General features: G+C 33.5%; 2 protein-coding genes across 2 annotated transcripts; both read left to right on the forward strand.

The window, feature by feature from the left end:
- The first annotated feature begins 3,552 nt into the window (after positions 1-3,552).
- Positions 3,553-4,744, forward strand: LOC124353422 (longitudinals lacking protein, isoforms A/B/D/L-like). Its single transcript, XM_046803262.1, has 2 exons — positions 3,553-3,585; positions 4,235-4,744. The coding sequence occupies exons 1-2, from the start codon at positions 3,553-3,555 to the stop codon at positions 4,502-4,504; spliced, it is 303 nt and encodes a 100-aa protein (XP_046659218.1). The 3' UTR covers positions 4,505-4,744.
- Positions 4,745-12,160: 7,416 nt separating this feature from the next.
- LOC124356084 (zinc finger protein 569-like) lies at positions 12,161-16,969 on the forward strand. The gene is made up of 3 exons (XM_046807248.1): positions 12,161-12,331; positions 13,792-14,013; positions 16,686-16,969. Exons 1-2 carry the CDS (start codon positions 12,214-12,216, stop codon positions 14,010-14,012), a joined length of 339 nt encoding a protein of 112 aa, XP_046663204.1. The 5' UTR covers positions 12,161-12,213; the 3' UTR covers position 14,013; positions 16,686-16,969.
- Positions 16,970-16,980: the final 11 nt, after the last annotated feature.

Here is a 16,980-nt window from a genome sequence, read left to right on the forward strand (position 1 = left end):
AATCGTTTAATAGTGTCTCTTGCTCTTTTACCTTCTCTAATAATTGTAATATTACATTTCATGTTTTGCCAATTAAACCAAGGACATATTGTTTCTCATTGTTATATTTAAAGTAGCGAATGTCACTTGTATTATTATTGACACTCTTTAAAACTACTCAATAATAAACTTTACACAAAGAGCCATTTATTAGAAAATCACCTCTTAGTTTTCAATTTCTCAAAGTTTTTTCAACAGTAAAATATTTGAAACAGTGACAGTATAGGAAAACGAATTGCAGATAAGTTATCAACTCCGGATTAGTAGATGTGAGAAACACATCAACGAGCCCGGTACATTCACATCTCGTCGCTAGGTTGTGACTTTTGTGTAGTTAGTACAGTTACCTTTAATAAAATAAGTATTGTAACTTTTTTATGATTTCTTTTTTTATAAATTACATTAAGTATTTTTCTAAATTTCTTAAGTAATTAATTTATCTTATTATGGATCAATATCTCTTTATTGTTTATTGTTACGTTAGAAGTAGTACGCAGAAACTCCAAATGTAGCACATTGTTGACGAAAGGTGTACTGAAAGTCTAATAATGTAACTTTTTCGAAAATAATATTGGTGACTGAGGACAGACCAAATGACTTAAACAAGACACAAAAATTATTTAACAATATAATATTTTTACAAAACACCATCTAAGTGGGATTCTGGTTGTAAATAGTTGATATTGTATATTTGTATACCAAGTATTTGGGATAGCCCACTACTCGTACTATTGCGTGCGAGAGAGTATTGTATATTTGTATACCAAGTATTTGGGATAGCCCACTACTCGTACTATTGCGTGCGAGAGAGTATTGTATATTTGTATACCAAGTATTTGGGATAGCCCACTACTCGTACTATTGCGTGCGGTTACGTTTGTAAACGGTTAGAGAGTATCATATTCCAGCATGAGAGTAACGCTTTGCCAAGCTTGTGTTTAGTCTCTGCTAGTAATCACACGATGACTGTGCTAGGTGACCGGCTGTTCCCGTGTCGCTGCTGCGGCAAGGTATACAAGCACCGCACTTCACTCTGCAAACACCAGCGCTACGAGTGCGGCAAGTTGCCGCAGTTCGCTTGTCCCCACTGTCCTTACCGAGCGAAGCAGAAAGGGACGATGAAGTCCCATGTGCTTATTAAGCACGCTAAGGATTTCCTCGTGTAACACTATTAACAGAGAGATTGACATTCTTGTTGACGGAGGTACGAGTTGTGTGAAGTAGACCCGTGTGGTTGTGGTTGTGTTGTCGCATGTCTGAACTTTTGTTCTTTTATTTGTCTTCATTACAAGCAATTAATGCTGTGTTTTCTCAACTCTTGAAAATAAAATAAACAGCACTTTCTTCATATTTCATGTGCTTCATTTTCTATTTTTCCTGCGCATACAATCTACACACACTTTATCATAATTTATAAGTAATAAAATTTAATAGTAATAAACTAAAAACCTTTTATTTTATATATATATATTTTTTTTTCAAAAGCTAGGTTATAATTTTAATTTTATTACGATGAGATAAGTGTGTATTTGTAATTGGTTTTGTTCAACTATGTTTGCAATATATATTGCAAGTTTACATGGTTTATACCTAAGCTATAAACGTATTGAATACGTATGAAATAATAAAAGCAGATGTAGAAAATAATAGTTACATATAGTTCAGTATACGAAATATACATTTTGTAAGTAATTCGAGTTTAAAATTACTAAACAAATGTAATTAGAAAAGGTATACTGCCAGTAATTGCCAAAATCTAAATTGGGCATTTTATTTGTCACACAGAGAATGTTCTAAATGTAAATAACAACTGTTACAATAAGGTTTATGAGGTTTAACAATGAAAATGCCACTTCATAACGTCAATCAACAGAAACAAAATCCGAACGCTGTCGATTAAACAGTTCTGAATAAAATGACCAGCGAGAGCAAAATTACGATTCAGTGAAGATGATAATTTTGAATGCTCCAGCCGATATTTATTAATCTGTCTTGTTCGTAGATAATTAAACATTGTTTGTCAAAGATCTGAACCTTGCCTTCTTAAAACAGAGAAGCCGTTGTCTGATTGCGTAAATGTGTTAGGCTATTCTTATAATCTTAACAAGAAAGATATCAAAGTATTTGTATCCTTTCGACTCTTTCTCTTATTTTTTCGATTTTTCATAAATATAATATAACAGTTTAAAAACGTTCGCCATCGATAACTAGTTGAAATATTGGTAATACAATTTAACTTTCATTTACGTCTCAATACTGCTGAGACTCACGAATAATAAAAACAACAAATATAAATTTTGATTGATATCATGTCAGTTATAATAGTAAGTATTTTTTTATATTTATATTTGTAATGTTCCAAATTGACCTTGAATTTATGGTGTGTCTCCAACCTATGAAAGTTATCAATAAACAGATGTGACTCACGAATTTTACCGCTGTACAGGAACCTTTGTGGCAGACGAAGACGGCAAGACGGTGCACTCGTGTAACGGATGCGGCAAGATTTACACACACAAACGCTCCCTTCAGCTTCACTCTCGCTACGAGTGCGGCAAAACACCACAGTTCGCTTGTCCTTTCTGTCCCCACCGTGCCAAGCGAAAGGGCAACCTGAAAACGCATGTTTTTAGAAAACACCCCAAAGAAATAAAGTCCTGGAGCGTGCCTATGTAATAGGTATTATTCATTCCAAGTTTTGTTTTTTAATAAACAAAGTTTCATTATTATGACAAACGTAGCCGTTTTATTGTATTTTAATGTTAAGACGTTTCCTGTTACAAATAATAATAGATGGTAGTATACGCAGTGAAAGGTCAAATAATAATTATAATAGCGTGTAATTATAAATGTACATAGTTTAATGTGTAAATTTGCACAATGCGGTCTAAAATCAGTAAAATCGTAAGCAATTCTGAACGAAGTTTATTAATCGTGTGCCAGTTCGGATAGCCCATTGTCATGCTAGTTGACACACGTTGTACTATTTTCGGGTAAAGAAAATAGAAGGAGAAAGAGAAGGAAAGCGTGAACAAAACAACCAGTAACGTGGCCTGCAAGGTACGTTTTGTGGAAATGTATGTAACAAAGCCGCACGGTTCTTGTGTATAGGTGCTTCTTGAACTCATAACCTGCAAACGATATACTAATATTGTCAAAAAGCTGCTATTAAATTAAAAAATGTTGTGTTTCAAATAGGTTTTGTATTGTGATGTCCTGAAAATTGGTCTACATACATTGATCGATATGCAGAAGTTTCGTTTTAACTAAATTCAACGGTAGGTGTTTTTCATGTAACGCAGTCTGTTTGCTTGCTAATATACTGAGGTTGTCGTATTTGTAGGCATACCGGTAAAGCTGACGAAGGACGGCAAACAGACGTTTTCCTGCGACAAATGCGGCAAAATCTACAGGCACAGACGCTCCTTGTGGCTTCACGACAAATACGAGTGCGGCAAACCGCCCCAGTTCATATGTCCCTACTGTCCCTACCTCGCCAAGAGGAAAAGCCACATGAAGACGCACTTGGCCTTGAAGCACTCTGAAGTAAGCGACTCGTGGAATGTATCCTTGTAATGTGACTAGTATTTATGTTTGAAATAAATAGTCTTGTGTGTAACTTACCAGAACTTTATTTCTTTCCTCAATCACTACCATAATACTCTTGTGAGTAACTGTGTTGAATTAAATCCATTCTTGAGAAAGAAAAAAGAATGCATTACATACAAAATGTCATTACAATTTAGTAAATTTATTTTAATAGTACACTATCTGTGTTTTCTAAGCGGTATTTGAGATATATATTTTTTTCGGTCATCCTCGTATCGTATGAACATTTTTATTTTTTATTTGGTTCTCTAACTACTAATAGATACTGATAAAGAGATAGAGGACGCTTACATTATAATATCACATACTCATATGATATGGTACTACTGATATGGCACATATTTGTACCACATTACATCTTACGTACTGTGTGTACCATTTGTAACATGGTACAAGTTGAAAAAGTGGTAATTATTGTCTTCTCGTTTATGTTACAAGTTAGTTTTTATCATTCTTAACGATTAAAATTAAAAGATGTTTTAGAATTTCAATCATGTTTTTTATTCTAACGCAGTCTATTAAGATTTAAATAGTTTTCTGTTATTAGATGGTTATCAAAAGTGTATTAAACGTTCTAGCATTATAGAATAAAAATAATAATTTGTATTCTAAAACTTTATTCTGTGCAGGTCACGAAAGTAGATTGAACGCGGATAGAGAATCAAAGTTTTCCTGCAAGGATTGCGGCAAGACCTACACTCACAAGCGCTCTCTGTGGCTCCACGGCAAATACGAGTGCGGCAAACCGCCCCAGTTCCTCTGTCCCTTCTGTCCGTACAAAGCCAAGCTTAAGGGGAATCTCAAAACCCACGTTTTAATAAAACATCCAGCAGCTGCTAATGCTTGGGACCCTTAACACTTATTATATTACTGAGGAAATGAAATAACTATAGCTAAGTTTTACTGCTATATTTTTGTGTTGAAATTTATGTAACAATAATTATTATTACCAAACGTGTATTCTGGCAGTCCAATTCGGAATTTCAGAAAATATATATTTCGTGTAGACGTGGTATCTACACCACCTAAGTACCATATCCTCTCCAACATCTACCGGCCCGCCCACCTACCTTTAAAATAAAATTCTCTTCGAATTTTTATTTTGTTTCATTTGTTCTACTCTATTCTCAAGTATTTCTAACAGTTTTAGAAACCTGAATGTAAACTAAAGTAAAACTCTGATAATAAAAAAAATATCATATTGTATATCAGTATAATACTTTGTATGATGTCATAAAACATTTCAAGACAATTGATGGAAACATTTAACAAAATTTAAAGACATTTTAAGTTGCAGTTAATTTTACCTCTTTACTCTCTGTGTTTTGTTCCTAGGAAACACCACATTTACGCGTATAAACAGAATTCATTCCGAAGACAGGATACCTTGCCGTTTGTCAACGTACTTAAGGAAATTCGACTTATACTAGATACTGTAAGAAACAAAAAGGAGTTTCATCCTAATAAATTTATACAATACATGATTTATTGTACTGTTTAATGATCTTTTTATAAATCGATTGTGGAAATTGACCTCCAGTCATCCTATTCTAACACAATAATACACCAAGTTAGAAAACTCATTTAATTTAAATTTTAATACAGTACTCTTTACTTGAGTTGTACATAAACATTTTATCTCAATACTCTGAAAACAAGTTAGTTTAAAAATTACTGTAAAGTAAATTTTCATATATAGTAAAATATTAAGTTTTATTTATGAAAAAACACCAATAAAATAACTTAAAAGTAACTCTATTGTTTTATTTTATTAAATTACAAGTTACGTCAATTTAAATTCCGATTGATAATGATTGCGCACTTATAATTTGATAACATTTCCTCCCTCTCTTATAAATAAATTCATCAATTAATTGTTAATAAGCAAATATCTTTTTATTAACAGATGTTTTGTTTTAATTGTATTCTATATAGTTAGAAAGATATTTTCCCGTGGATAAAACGTGATATTCCTTTGCTTATAGAATTGCTGTCCGCAGGAGACTCCTCAATGTCCGGTGTCAAGTTGGTATTTCCTTGCGAGAACTGCGGCAAGATCTACCAACACAAGCGTTCCCTCTGGCTGCACGAAAAGTACGAGTGCGGCAAACCGCCCCAGTTCCTCTGTCCCCACTGTCCGTACAGAGCGAAGCAGAAAGGAACGCTAAAATCTCACGTGATCATGAAGCACAGCAATCTTTCCAACTTAATGAACAACTAACATTGACATGTTACTTTTATAATTGCATGTTACATGACATTATTAATAAGAATGATTTTGAATTATTAATTTATTTTAATAAAGACTTTAGTAGGCGATTAAAGGAGAATTTTTAATGTAAACTAAGATTTTGCCACCCATCAGTAAGGTTAGATTGAAAGTATATTAGTAAAAATGAAAAACGTAATGTATATGGTACGCGCAATACAATCCTACGTAGTCTAAATATTGAAACATACAATTTCAAGCATAATATATTGATATATATTATATATCGATTTGGTTTTTGATATCGAAAAAGTCCTATCCGTGATGACAAGATAATTGATTGTTTTTTACGCAATTAAAAACTCGAGTCTTGTGTTAATAAAACTATTTCACTTAACAATCAGACGGACATGTTTATTAACACCTCCAGAGCTACTGTTAGTAGTAATGTGCAGCAGGGTTACTATAAGTGTGCGTCCGCCACAGTCAATGTGCTAACAGTGCTAAGTGATTATTTCGTTATATCCTTGTTTTCTTGTAAGAAATTAGTTATCCTATAATCTAGTTAATGATTATACTGCGCTTTAATGCATAGGCAGAACTTTTCTTTGCTTAATGTAAGACAATAGTTTGTTGTTTTGAAGTGCTGTATATTGTAAATTTTATACATATATACAGTGTGGTACGAAATTTCCACTATACTGTTTAACTGTTTAAGATTTGTTGGATCATTATAGATAAAGCAGTAAAATGTTTATATAAATACAATACATAAAATGTAACTTTTTAAGCGACTAAAAATTTGTTGTCACATCAGGAGACGGGCCCCGAGTTAATTCGTGCTAATGACCGACACACTAGAGCTAACTCGTGCTAATGACCGACACACTAGAGCTAACTCGTGGTAATGACCGACACACTAGAGTTAACTCGTGCTAATGACCGACACACTAGAGCTAACTCAACACATCACTAACTAATTAAACAGATACCTCCGGATAAGCTGATCAATGTTTCTATCACAGGTTGGGATTCTACCAAGAAATACTAACAGCTTTTAACATTTATTATAATTGTATGTACCTAATATCGGTACAATAATGATTAAATGTTATCTGTACTTTAAATAGTGATAAGTAATTGGTTTAGTAGAAGACTTCTAGTCGCCTTTCTAGTTAGGTTGATAATTTTTGTCTGGTTTGCGGGATTGCTCTTACCAATTATAACCTCTAATTGGATTTTCAACTCAACCTGTACTGCCATTTTAGGGTTTCTTTCAGCTAATCAGATGACCCCTGCTGTGATAAAAATACTAATGGTTGTAATAGATCGGTTATGAATAGTATTGATATGAACAATATTATACTTAAATATGATAATATTTAAATAATTACAAATATTAAACTGTGCAGGTTCACGGCGTATGTGGTAAGTGAGATAAAGTGTTCAAAACACATAACTGAAGAAGATTAGACACATAACAAATAAACAAAATGCAACTCCCTACAAATAATGTTTATAATGTGTCAAAACTAGGTTCCGCTCAGGGCTCGAATCTTATCATTCTCAAATAAAAACGTTTGGCACTTGATACATGGTTTTGAAAGAAATATAGTGAATAATGGTGAATTTGAAAACAATATTGAACAATTTCAAAATATTACGTGAAAAATAACAGAGTTTACAGAAATGTCAGGTGCATTTACATATTTAATAATACATTGTGTTCAGACCAACTATCGATATACATGGTGTACTAGTTGTTGATGCAACGAACGGAAATGTTTTCAAGGTGGATAACACGGATTATTAGCTTATATGTTATGTCGCTATCGTTGCCTCTGTTATCTGTTGTGGACTCAATGGACACATTTGTCTCGCTAGGTCTGCTGCAGTTCCCGTGCTACCAATGCCACAAGGCGTACAGACACAAGACTTCGCTCACCAAACACCTCAAGTACGAGTGCGGCAAGGAGGCTCAGTTCCGGTGTGAATTCTGCCCTTACCGAGCGAAGCAGAAGGCGAACATGAATGTACACGTCATGATCAAGCATGGCAACCCTCAGTTGTGACATTATATCGCTTGAATATCATAAATATCTTGTTATTTTTATTAATTTCCCAATATTTAGTGAAACTTACATTTTTGTTTATACAGTATCATTGTTTCTAATCGAAATTAGATTGTTCGTATAGTGACTGTTCTCAATCTAGTACCACCAGGACGTAAAATAGTCGAGAGCTTTCCACCTTTCTAACCATAAAATGGATTTTGCTGCAAAGTGCTTAATAGCTGTTGAGTAAAATATTTGGGATTCTGCTTCATATATGTATTAGTTATTTAAAACAATATAATAATCGCGTAATTAGTATCAAGCCTGTTTCTTCCCATAAAATGCCAAAATGTTGTAATTATATTAACTTAATATTTACTGAGTTGTAATCAGTTGTAATTACGAAACATAATTTTTTTTCTCTTCTCCAATACACGTTGCAATATATTTTGTGCACTGAAACACAGTAAGTAGGTTATTAAGAGGCGGGCGAATCACAAGTATTGGTGGAAGACGTTAACAACAAGTGTCTTGTGTACTTATGCCCCGAATGCTGTGTACCACTGCACAGTGTGTCCATTACACAAGGTATTGTCGGAAGTGGTGCTCGTTGTGTTGGTATGGTACGCTTGCTGAACGGCTTGGTTCGGCACCTAGCTGCCAACGCACTGGATGTGTGGTTAGATTCCCTCTTAATCCACATACCTCAAGTGTAATGCGTTCAGTTATTGGATCTCTTCAGGTAGACGCTGACTCTAGGTTTCAGGAACGAACTGTGATTGTGTCCGTTATTAGACCCTGAACAAGCGACAAGTGAATTGGACTATTAGTACTCAAAAAGATTATATTGATATACCCATTTCAGAATTTGTATAAACTTGGTTTTATAAACTTTTTATACTAAAATTTAGAAATTAAATACTTAGCGATACGTCAGATTAATATAAATATCATTCTTAGAATCAGTATTAGACATTTTCTTTAGTGTGCCAAAAGTAACAATTAAAACATTACTTAATTTATACACAAACAGTACCGGTACAATAATTGTAACAAAGGCCTTACAAAAATAAAATTCCATAATTGTTGGAGTATTTGTTTATAAATTAAATATTTGATTCCAATAAGAAGAAACTGGTAGAATGTATCAAAACTTTATATAAGTAGTTCATAACAGTACTGAAGTTAAACTTTTAAGTTTTTGATAGGGAGAAAAATGTTCACGTGTACTGAATAATGTGTGGTGGAATATATGTTGCATTAAAAATTATTAGAAAAGAATATTTTGTATCTCAAAACTATGTTCGGAGATTTTCACGTGTACTGATTAATGTTGGGTGGGATGTATATTGCATCTCTGAAATTATTAGCATAGTAGATATTGTAGCTCAAAACTATGTTCGGAGATTTTCATGTACGCTTTTTGCATGTTAACAACGTATGTAACAATTTAACATTAAGTAAAATCCTTATGCTATTCCTCTTCAGTAAAATTTAAATAAACTAATTTAACATTTTATAGTGTATGTAGTTGAGATGGTGATTAGTAATGCAAATTCTTCAATGCTCAGTAATCATACTCATAGATTTTTCTGCTTATGAATTAAGAGTTCTTCTCTTTCCATGCATGAGACTGTTATTCTTGCTGTTTCAAATATTTTCAAAATAATATTTTAATATAAAAATGTAGTAATGATTTCAAAACGTTTGACTGAAAGTTGTGACTGTGTTTAATTTATTAATTTTGTTTAATTTCAATTGTACATAACCTTTTTAAACATTTTTGATCTGAAGAACGTATTATAACCCGTGAAAGTTAACATTAACAAGTTTGAGAGTAAAATGACTATTTTTCTGCTATGCGACATTTATATGAAGTGACATTCTAAAATACGTCTTTTTTCCACGTTTGATGTGTTCTACTCTGTCTTTATTAAGTTAAATTCTTATTAAAAGATTACTAATTAAATTTATGTTAAAAACTGATATAAAAACTTAACTTTTTATCTACAAACTCTTATTTTAGCCAACGACAAGAGCAAGAAGGGAGAATTTCCGTGTATGCAATGCGGCAGAGTATACAAGCACTACCCTTCGCTGTGCAAGCATCTTCGCTACGAGTGCGGAAAGTTGCCGCAGTTCGCTTGTCCTTACTGTCCCTACAAAGGCAAGCAGAGAGTCACTATCCGCAAACACCTTATGATGAAGCACCAAGTTTCTGCCGACCAGTATTTTAGAGATATTAGTTTAAAATCTTAATATTGACCTCTGTATCAACAATTTAAATACTTGTATTTTTGTAAAAAATAAAATTTAATTTTAATCTTCACATTTTGTAATTTTCATTTCCTTTTCTATCTAACTGAAAAGAACTAGAATAGATTTATTGTAGAAGGCCTTCAGAATAGTTTCAAACTATGGATTGCTACCACTGCTTATATTATAGTTAACGCACCTGTACTTGGTCTGCTCCTTTGCTACTAATTGTAGTGCTGAATGGTTTGAAACAGGAGCTGTCATTTGTCACCGAGGTTGCGTGCAACATTTCAGATTTATAGCTCATTTCATTTTATAGATGTCAATGAACAACTATCGTACACAAACACACACGAAAGAAATTGATTGGAATATGTCGCATAATGTAACTCATTCTCGTATCAATAAAGTTTAAATATAAAATCTTTCTTAACATACGTAGACACATGATGTACTTAGATTTTTTAATTAAATCGGGTTTCATAAAGTGTTTAAACATTGAAAGTCTACATTCCTCATTACTATATAATGATTTTGTATGTGTTAGGATACTTATGCCACATTTGTTAATTAATATATTACATACTTGAATATATTATGGGTGTATTTAGTTTGTTTACACATATATTTATATGGTATTTTCTCGTCGCCATCATAGTTAACCATAAAACCAATGTAAAAATATTCACTAACGCACAGCCAAATCACAACGAGTGACACGCACCATCATCGAACTCAGTGTTCCTCGTGTAGAAATGAAGTTTCGTCTACAATCTCAAGTCTATAGGTTAGTTCGTTTTTGTGATATCGTGCTGACAGACGGTCCGGTAACATACAGAAATGAAATTTGCCCAGCCCCACGAGTGATAGGGCTCGCTAAAATTCAACCAATAATAGTAGGAACTTCTTTAGAAATAGTAGTACACCGCCCCATGTTTTCCCTTACTGACTTCAGTTAACCCGAGTTATGCTTGTGGTGTCATCACTCATGGTCATAAAGGAACACATTCTCCCCGTTCAAATTAGTTTTTTATAATTAAAAAATACTTGAAATTGGTGTTCATTGAAGGTTTACTTGGTTCCTATTTAAATATTTCGAGTTATAACAGAATGTTGCTATTACTTTAAAAATGTGTAATTATGTACTAAACCTATGAAAACCTCTTATTGTTACTGACAGGAATCGTCGGCGGGAAGACGTTTCCATGTTTGAAATGCGGGAAAGTGTACAAGCACCATCCTTCACTATGCAAGCACCAGCGGTACGAGTGCGGCAAGTTGCCGCAGTTCGCTTGTCCCCATTGTCCCTACAAGGCGAAGCAGCGTGTGTCGATACGCAAACATCTCGTATTGAAACATGCCTCGGCCCCTCAAGACTACTTCAAGGATCTGCCTTAGTCCGAAGACAATTATATGATTGATTGCGGTTGTGTTAATAAGTTCAATATCTAAATCACGTATGATCTTCTACGGAGCTTAGTAGAAGAGTAGATTTTATAATGAATTAACATTTTTGTTTCAAAAACTGTTTTTATAGCTATACGCTCTCCATTAAAAATGTTCTTTTTTTGTATTTTGTTCTCTTTTAAACCATGTGTATATACGTTACTAATAAATAAAGTTTTATTCAATTCTGTTTTACATTTTTTTTCTGACGGATTAGTCTTTGAAATTAGTAATTGATAATATCTAGTTTTAGTGATCTTGAACAAATGGTAATAAATGTTGTGCATTAGTCATATACAAGACTGTGCAAGTATACCAAATATATTTCATTATGTAATTACATTAAATGTGTTAAAATTATCCTAAAATTTAAATGTGCTAAAGCGTTTTCGAGGTATTATATAAAGCCTTGTTAAATGTTATACATTTTCTAACTTTTTAGTCATTCGTTTCACTTAGCAATATTTAGTATGATAATGAAATTTCGTTTTAGTTTTTGAAGTGATAGTTTTGACAGTACAAAACTACCTTGTTTAAGGCATAACTTTTGTTTAGTATTAGTGTCTTGTTTAAAATAAATTTGGACTTTTATTAGGTGTTATGGACTCCTACGCTGGCTCCGGGGACCTTTACACTTTCACCTGCCACAAATGCTCCAGGGCGTACAAGCACAAGTCATCGTTAAGTCTGCACCTTCGCTTCGAGTGCGGCCAGGAGGGTCGGTTCTGCTGCCAAATCTGTCCTTACAAGGCGAAACAAAAGATCTCTCTCAGAAAACATCTCATCTTTAAACATAAAATGTCTAATCCTGACATATAGCTTCATCTAGAATACATGATAGCTGATTTTTCGTATGGAAAACACTACTTCTGCATTTTAGATTTGTAAAATTAATTTTAATTTAACAATTGTATGAGTTTTATAAATGAATATAGTTTGGTATATTGGTCTATTGTATTTTATCAAAATATATATTGCTGTTTCTACAACAGTTTGTAACGAATTTAGAAGTATTGTCTAAAATATCGGCCCTATGGCTATACACATACAGCAATGCTCTCGGTTTTACTTTTCTCGCTGAACCTTTTGTGTTCCTTGTGTTCAATAAAACGTGTTTTATATCTATGTAGTTTTATACAAAAGGAATTATTTGCATACTCTAGCCGGATTCTAAATTTATGCATGGCTGGGTCAAAATTCCATATTTCTTACGTAGTACTCGTTATGTATTTGACATCCTAAATGAAGGTTTTTATTAATTTGGCAAAAATATATAACGAGTGGAGAGACTATACAGACGGAGAGAAATACTTTCCAAAAATCTTTAATCATGAGGTATTGTCAAAGTCGATAAGAAGTCACGATGAAAAAGGGTTTGGTTGAGTTTGAAATTGAATCACAATTGAATATTTAAAAAAATAGTGTGTCATGATTATAAACTGAGGAATAACACTTAAATATTTCCAAATGCATTGTGTACCCTACGACAAGTATGACCCATAATGATTAATTTAACGATTATAACATTATTATTGCAATGAATACCCGTGTTTTATAAACCCACAATGTTTCTTTGGATTAAATTTTTGGTTTGGGCATGGTTTCATGGAAATGTGTATTTATATTTATGATTGAGTTATTTTTCAGTAACTAGACAATATTTACTTAGACAATTGTTATGTACTGTCTTGATAGTAAATATTAACTTCAATTGAGGAGTCGTATTAATTTAACCATCTCCGTTTTAAACATATAAATATAATTATGATTTATAAACATTTAGTTTTTTTATGATACGATAATTTTAGTTATAATAGATTTTGAAATTTATATAATAATATATGTAATAGTTTTGAATTTACAAATACCGTTTTAATTAATATGCAGCTTTATCTAATTACTTCTTCATATTCATTCTGATCTAAAACAGTAATTTATTATTTTACTTTAAGTATTAGTTTGTAAGTCTATAATTTATATTTTGATACTTTACAATTTAAGGTACCTTTCATAAATGCATTATTGAATTAAATTAAGGGTTTATTACCAAAATGACAATAATGATTTACAACCGAGAAAGACATCTAGTAAAAATTAAATGTTTTATTAAGGCAGGGGTGGCAAAGTGGACCTTGGTATTGCTGAGAGTCTGAAGTGAATGGTGGCCTGTGTCTGCAGGAATAGGCAGATCGGCCGTCGTGGTGGAAGCGACAGGGGAGACTCGCTATGTGTGTGTGGCGTGTGGCAGGCGCTACAAGCAGAAGCGGAACCTGTCGCAGCACCAGCGCCTTGAGTGCGCCAAGGAGCCGCAGTTCGCTTGTAGCAGTTGTCCTTACAAGGCGAAGCAGAAGAGCACCCTCAAGACGCACATGGCACTCATACACAAGATACAAATGTGATGTTAGGCATAATCAAGTTAATTTTAAGTATTTAATGGCGGAAAAGTCTGATACGTCTGCTTACAACTGTGTTGCAAATAAATTAACCAAAGTATTTTGAAGTCTTCCTCTGGGATGAACAAAATTAAATATTCATATTTTAACATTGTAACATTGGATTATTCGTAACATCTCACTAAGTACATTTAACTTTGCCTAAATTTCAAAAGTAACTATTGTAATATTACCGTTATAATATAATTCATTTGTCTAATGTTTTCTATAACTGATAATTTAAATGGGATCTAGATGTAAAAGTCCAATATAAATGTTTGTTCCCTAACTGTTTGAATAAAGCCTAAACAAATCTTCTACAAATGGCTGATAATTATCTTTTAATATTCATTCAACCAATTAGAAATAAAATTAGACACTATGCAACATGTATTTTCTGTTGTAGGTACTGATATTCAATAAATGTAAATAATTAGCGCCTTTTGTTAAGTTTTCTTTGTTTTATATAGCATCGTATTCTAATGCTGATCCTAATATTAGTTACTAATCTTATAAGACGACTAGGTTTGGGTTTCTGAGAAACATTTTCACAATTCGGTTAGGCGGGATTACATTCTGGTTACTTTACGGAGCTATTATCGTGCTGGAAGGAATACACGGCAGGTATGGGGTGCATTCTAGTATAGAACATTTGGCAGTTTCTGATGGGAACGTCCGATGCATGCTCTCGATGATGCAGAGTAGGTGAGTGGTCTAGTAGTGGTCTGAGTGGACGAATTCGCTCTAACTCTTGCAACCGAGAAAATTGAAATCTTTATTCCCATCAGATGTAGCATAAACACCGTCAGTCAGGTCTGAGTAAACAGGGAAGATAACGAGGCCAAAAGCGACATTAAGACCTAGCTTTGTCGCCAAGTTCACCTGAGACCTGTGCCGAGAATGCTACAAGTGAACAGTGTGGACGATTGCTTGGATGACCGTCTCTACGGTATCTGAGGTAGTTCAGATACGCTTTTGTATGTAATAATGTGAAAAGCGACCCTCAGAGGGAGTGATGCTTGGGTTGTCAGTGTTTAGTAAGAGAGTTGTACTCACCAGAGTTTTCAGTTGAGCGATGGCAGTGCGTTAGCTTTTTCACCACAGAGAAAAAGGCAAATTTTCCTATCATTATTGATACGTCTAAAAGTAAGTCGGTTCGGAGTTATTTCAGTTCTATCAAGAGTTAATAACAAAATTGCTATTGCGTATGATCCTACATAAACCGTAAAAGAATTAATCACAATGTTTACAAAATCCCTCATATCTGACGAGAATACCAAGATGTTGAGAGAGCTCCTTATTGTGAATGCTTTTACAAATGCAGAGAAAGTATTAGTGGTTCCTCGACGTAGAGGAAAGAAAAAGTTTGAATCTCCATATTTCAATTTTGTAGCTTTGATCTATGGTCATGTTTATGGAGAAAACAATTCGTTTTTCGTATTGCTCTCAGCTTTTTCGTTGTTTCAGTTGATTGGGCAAGGTACTGCAGTGTCTTTGTTACTTGGTGAAAACCTAAGCAGGTTTAAGATTATTAGTTTTTCAGTTTTGTTTCATGACTATTTTTTGTACACGTGAAATAAACAGGTTGTGTGGTTCATTATGTTACTGTTATTTAGGTCACAGTATGTTTATGTAATTTATTTACAACATTTTGCGTTCATGAAGATATTTGTAGTAAAGACAAAGCTCTTTATATGAAATGCTGCTGAATCATATGAAGAGCTGTTATAAACTTTTGTTTATACTGAATACATTGTTAGAAATTACCTAATTCATGACTTTGTGATGTTTAAAAGCCTATTCATTGATCTATGGGAAATAATGAAATATGAAAATATTTTACTGTTTTCAATTCTATCTACTAGAAAAAACAAAAATATTCTTGATATTGAAAATCCATTTATAGGACACGACTGTCTCTGATAAATAATCTGAAATGCTAATACTGTCGAACTGTTCGTTATAACTGTACTGATTATAACAGGCGAGAGTCAATAGATGATCTATCCTCTGCCACAAGTGTGATCATGCTTACAAGATCAAAGGAAATCTGTTCAAGCATGTTCGGCTCTAGTGTTCCCAGGTCCCTTAGTTTCTCTTGTCTACATAAAAAACCGCCCTCAATATCATTTACGATATCCAAATCTAAAGGGTAGAGAACACAGAAACTTGAGGACACTTCTCGGATGCTCAGTAAGAGTTAGTATAACTTAATTCAGTAACTTAAAGACCTATTTAGACATACGCCTTATAAAATATAATTGAAGTCATAGGAATTAATAGATTATTTTGAACTGCCTGTTTACAAACACAGTTTTATTATAAAATTGTGAATTATATTGCTTTACGCATTAACAATGTTGATTAAGTTAGGCTTGAACACTTAACACACATCCGGATTCGATAACTTTTAGATATTTTTGTTGGAATTCCTCTTAAATATGTTATTGTAACTAAGGTAGAAGCAAATTTGTATTTCGTTGGTAATAACAGTATGGATGACATCAGTCTGTACTGGTGATTGAATCTCATCTCATGCCTTGTCGTACGAGTATTACAAACTTGAGATTTCTGGTCACCGCATGAAAGTATACGGTTGTACTGTCTACGCTCCAAGTCTGATCGTTTTACTGTCCGCAGGTTCCAATCTGTCCTTCTCCACCACCGAGGTGGACGGCGAGAAGAGGTTTGTCTGTGGTCAGTGCGGGCGCCAGTACAAGGTAAAGGGAAACCTGACGAAGCACCAGAGACAAGAATGTTGCAAGGAGCCTCAGTTCCACTGTTCCCTCTGTCCGTACAAAGCCAAGCAAAAGGGGACTCTAAAAACTCATATGGCACTCAAACATGTCAAGTTTTCAGTGTAGCAATTTTCAGTTGTAATGATTTGTTTGTAAATAAATTACTCGTATGTTGGTGTGATTTGATTTGTGTTAAG

This window comes from Homalodisca vitripennis, chromosome 2 (genome assembly GCF_021130785.1).
Source record: "Homalodisca vitripennis isolate AUS2020 chromosome 2, UT_GWSS_2.1, whole genome shotgun sequence".
NCBI classification, from domain to species: domain Eukaryota; kingdom Metazoa; phylum Arthropoda; class Insecta; order Hemiptera; family Cicadellidae; genus Homalodisca; species Homalodisca vitripennis.

Bases quoted from the DNA above. Each gene is read 5' to 3' on its own strand.
- LOC124356084 (XM_046807248.1), top strand. From the start codon at position 12,214: ATGGACTCCTACGCTGGCTCCGGGGACCTTTACACTTTCACCTGCCAC. The intron at 12,332-13,791 runs GTCGGTTCTGCT...CTGTGTCTGCAG, and splicing joins CTTCGAGTGCGGCCAGGAGG to GAATAGGCAGATCGGCCGTC.
- LOC124353422 (XM_046803262.1), top strand. From the start codon at position 3,553: ATGAAGACGCACTTGGCCTTGAAGCACTCTGAA. The intron at 3,586-4,234 runs GTAAGCGACTCG...CTAGCATTATAG, and splicing joins TGGCCTTGAAGCACTCTGAA to AATAAAAATAATAATTTGTA.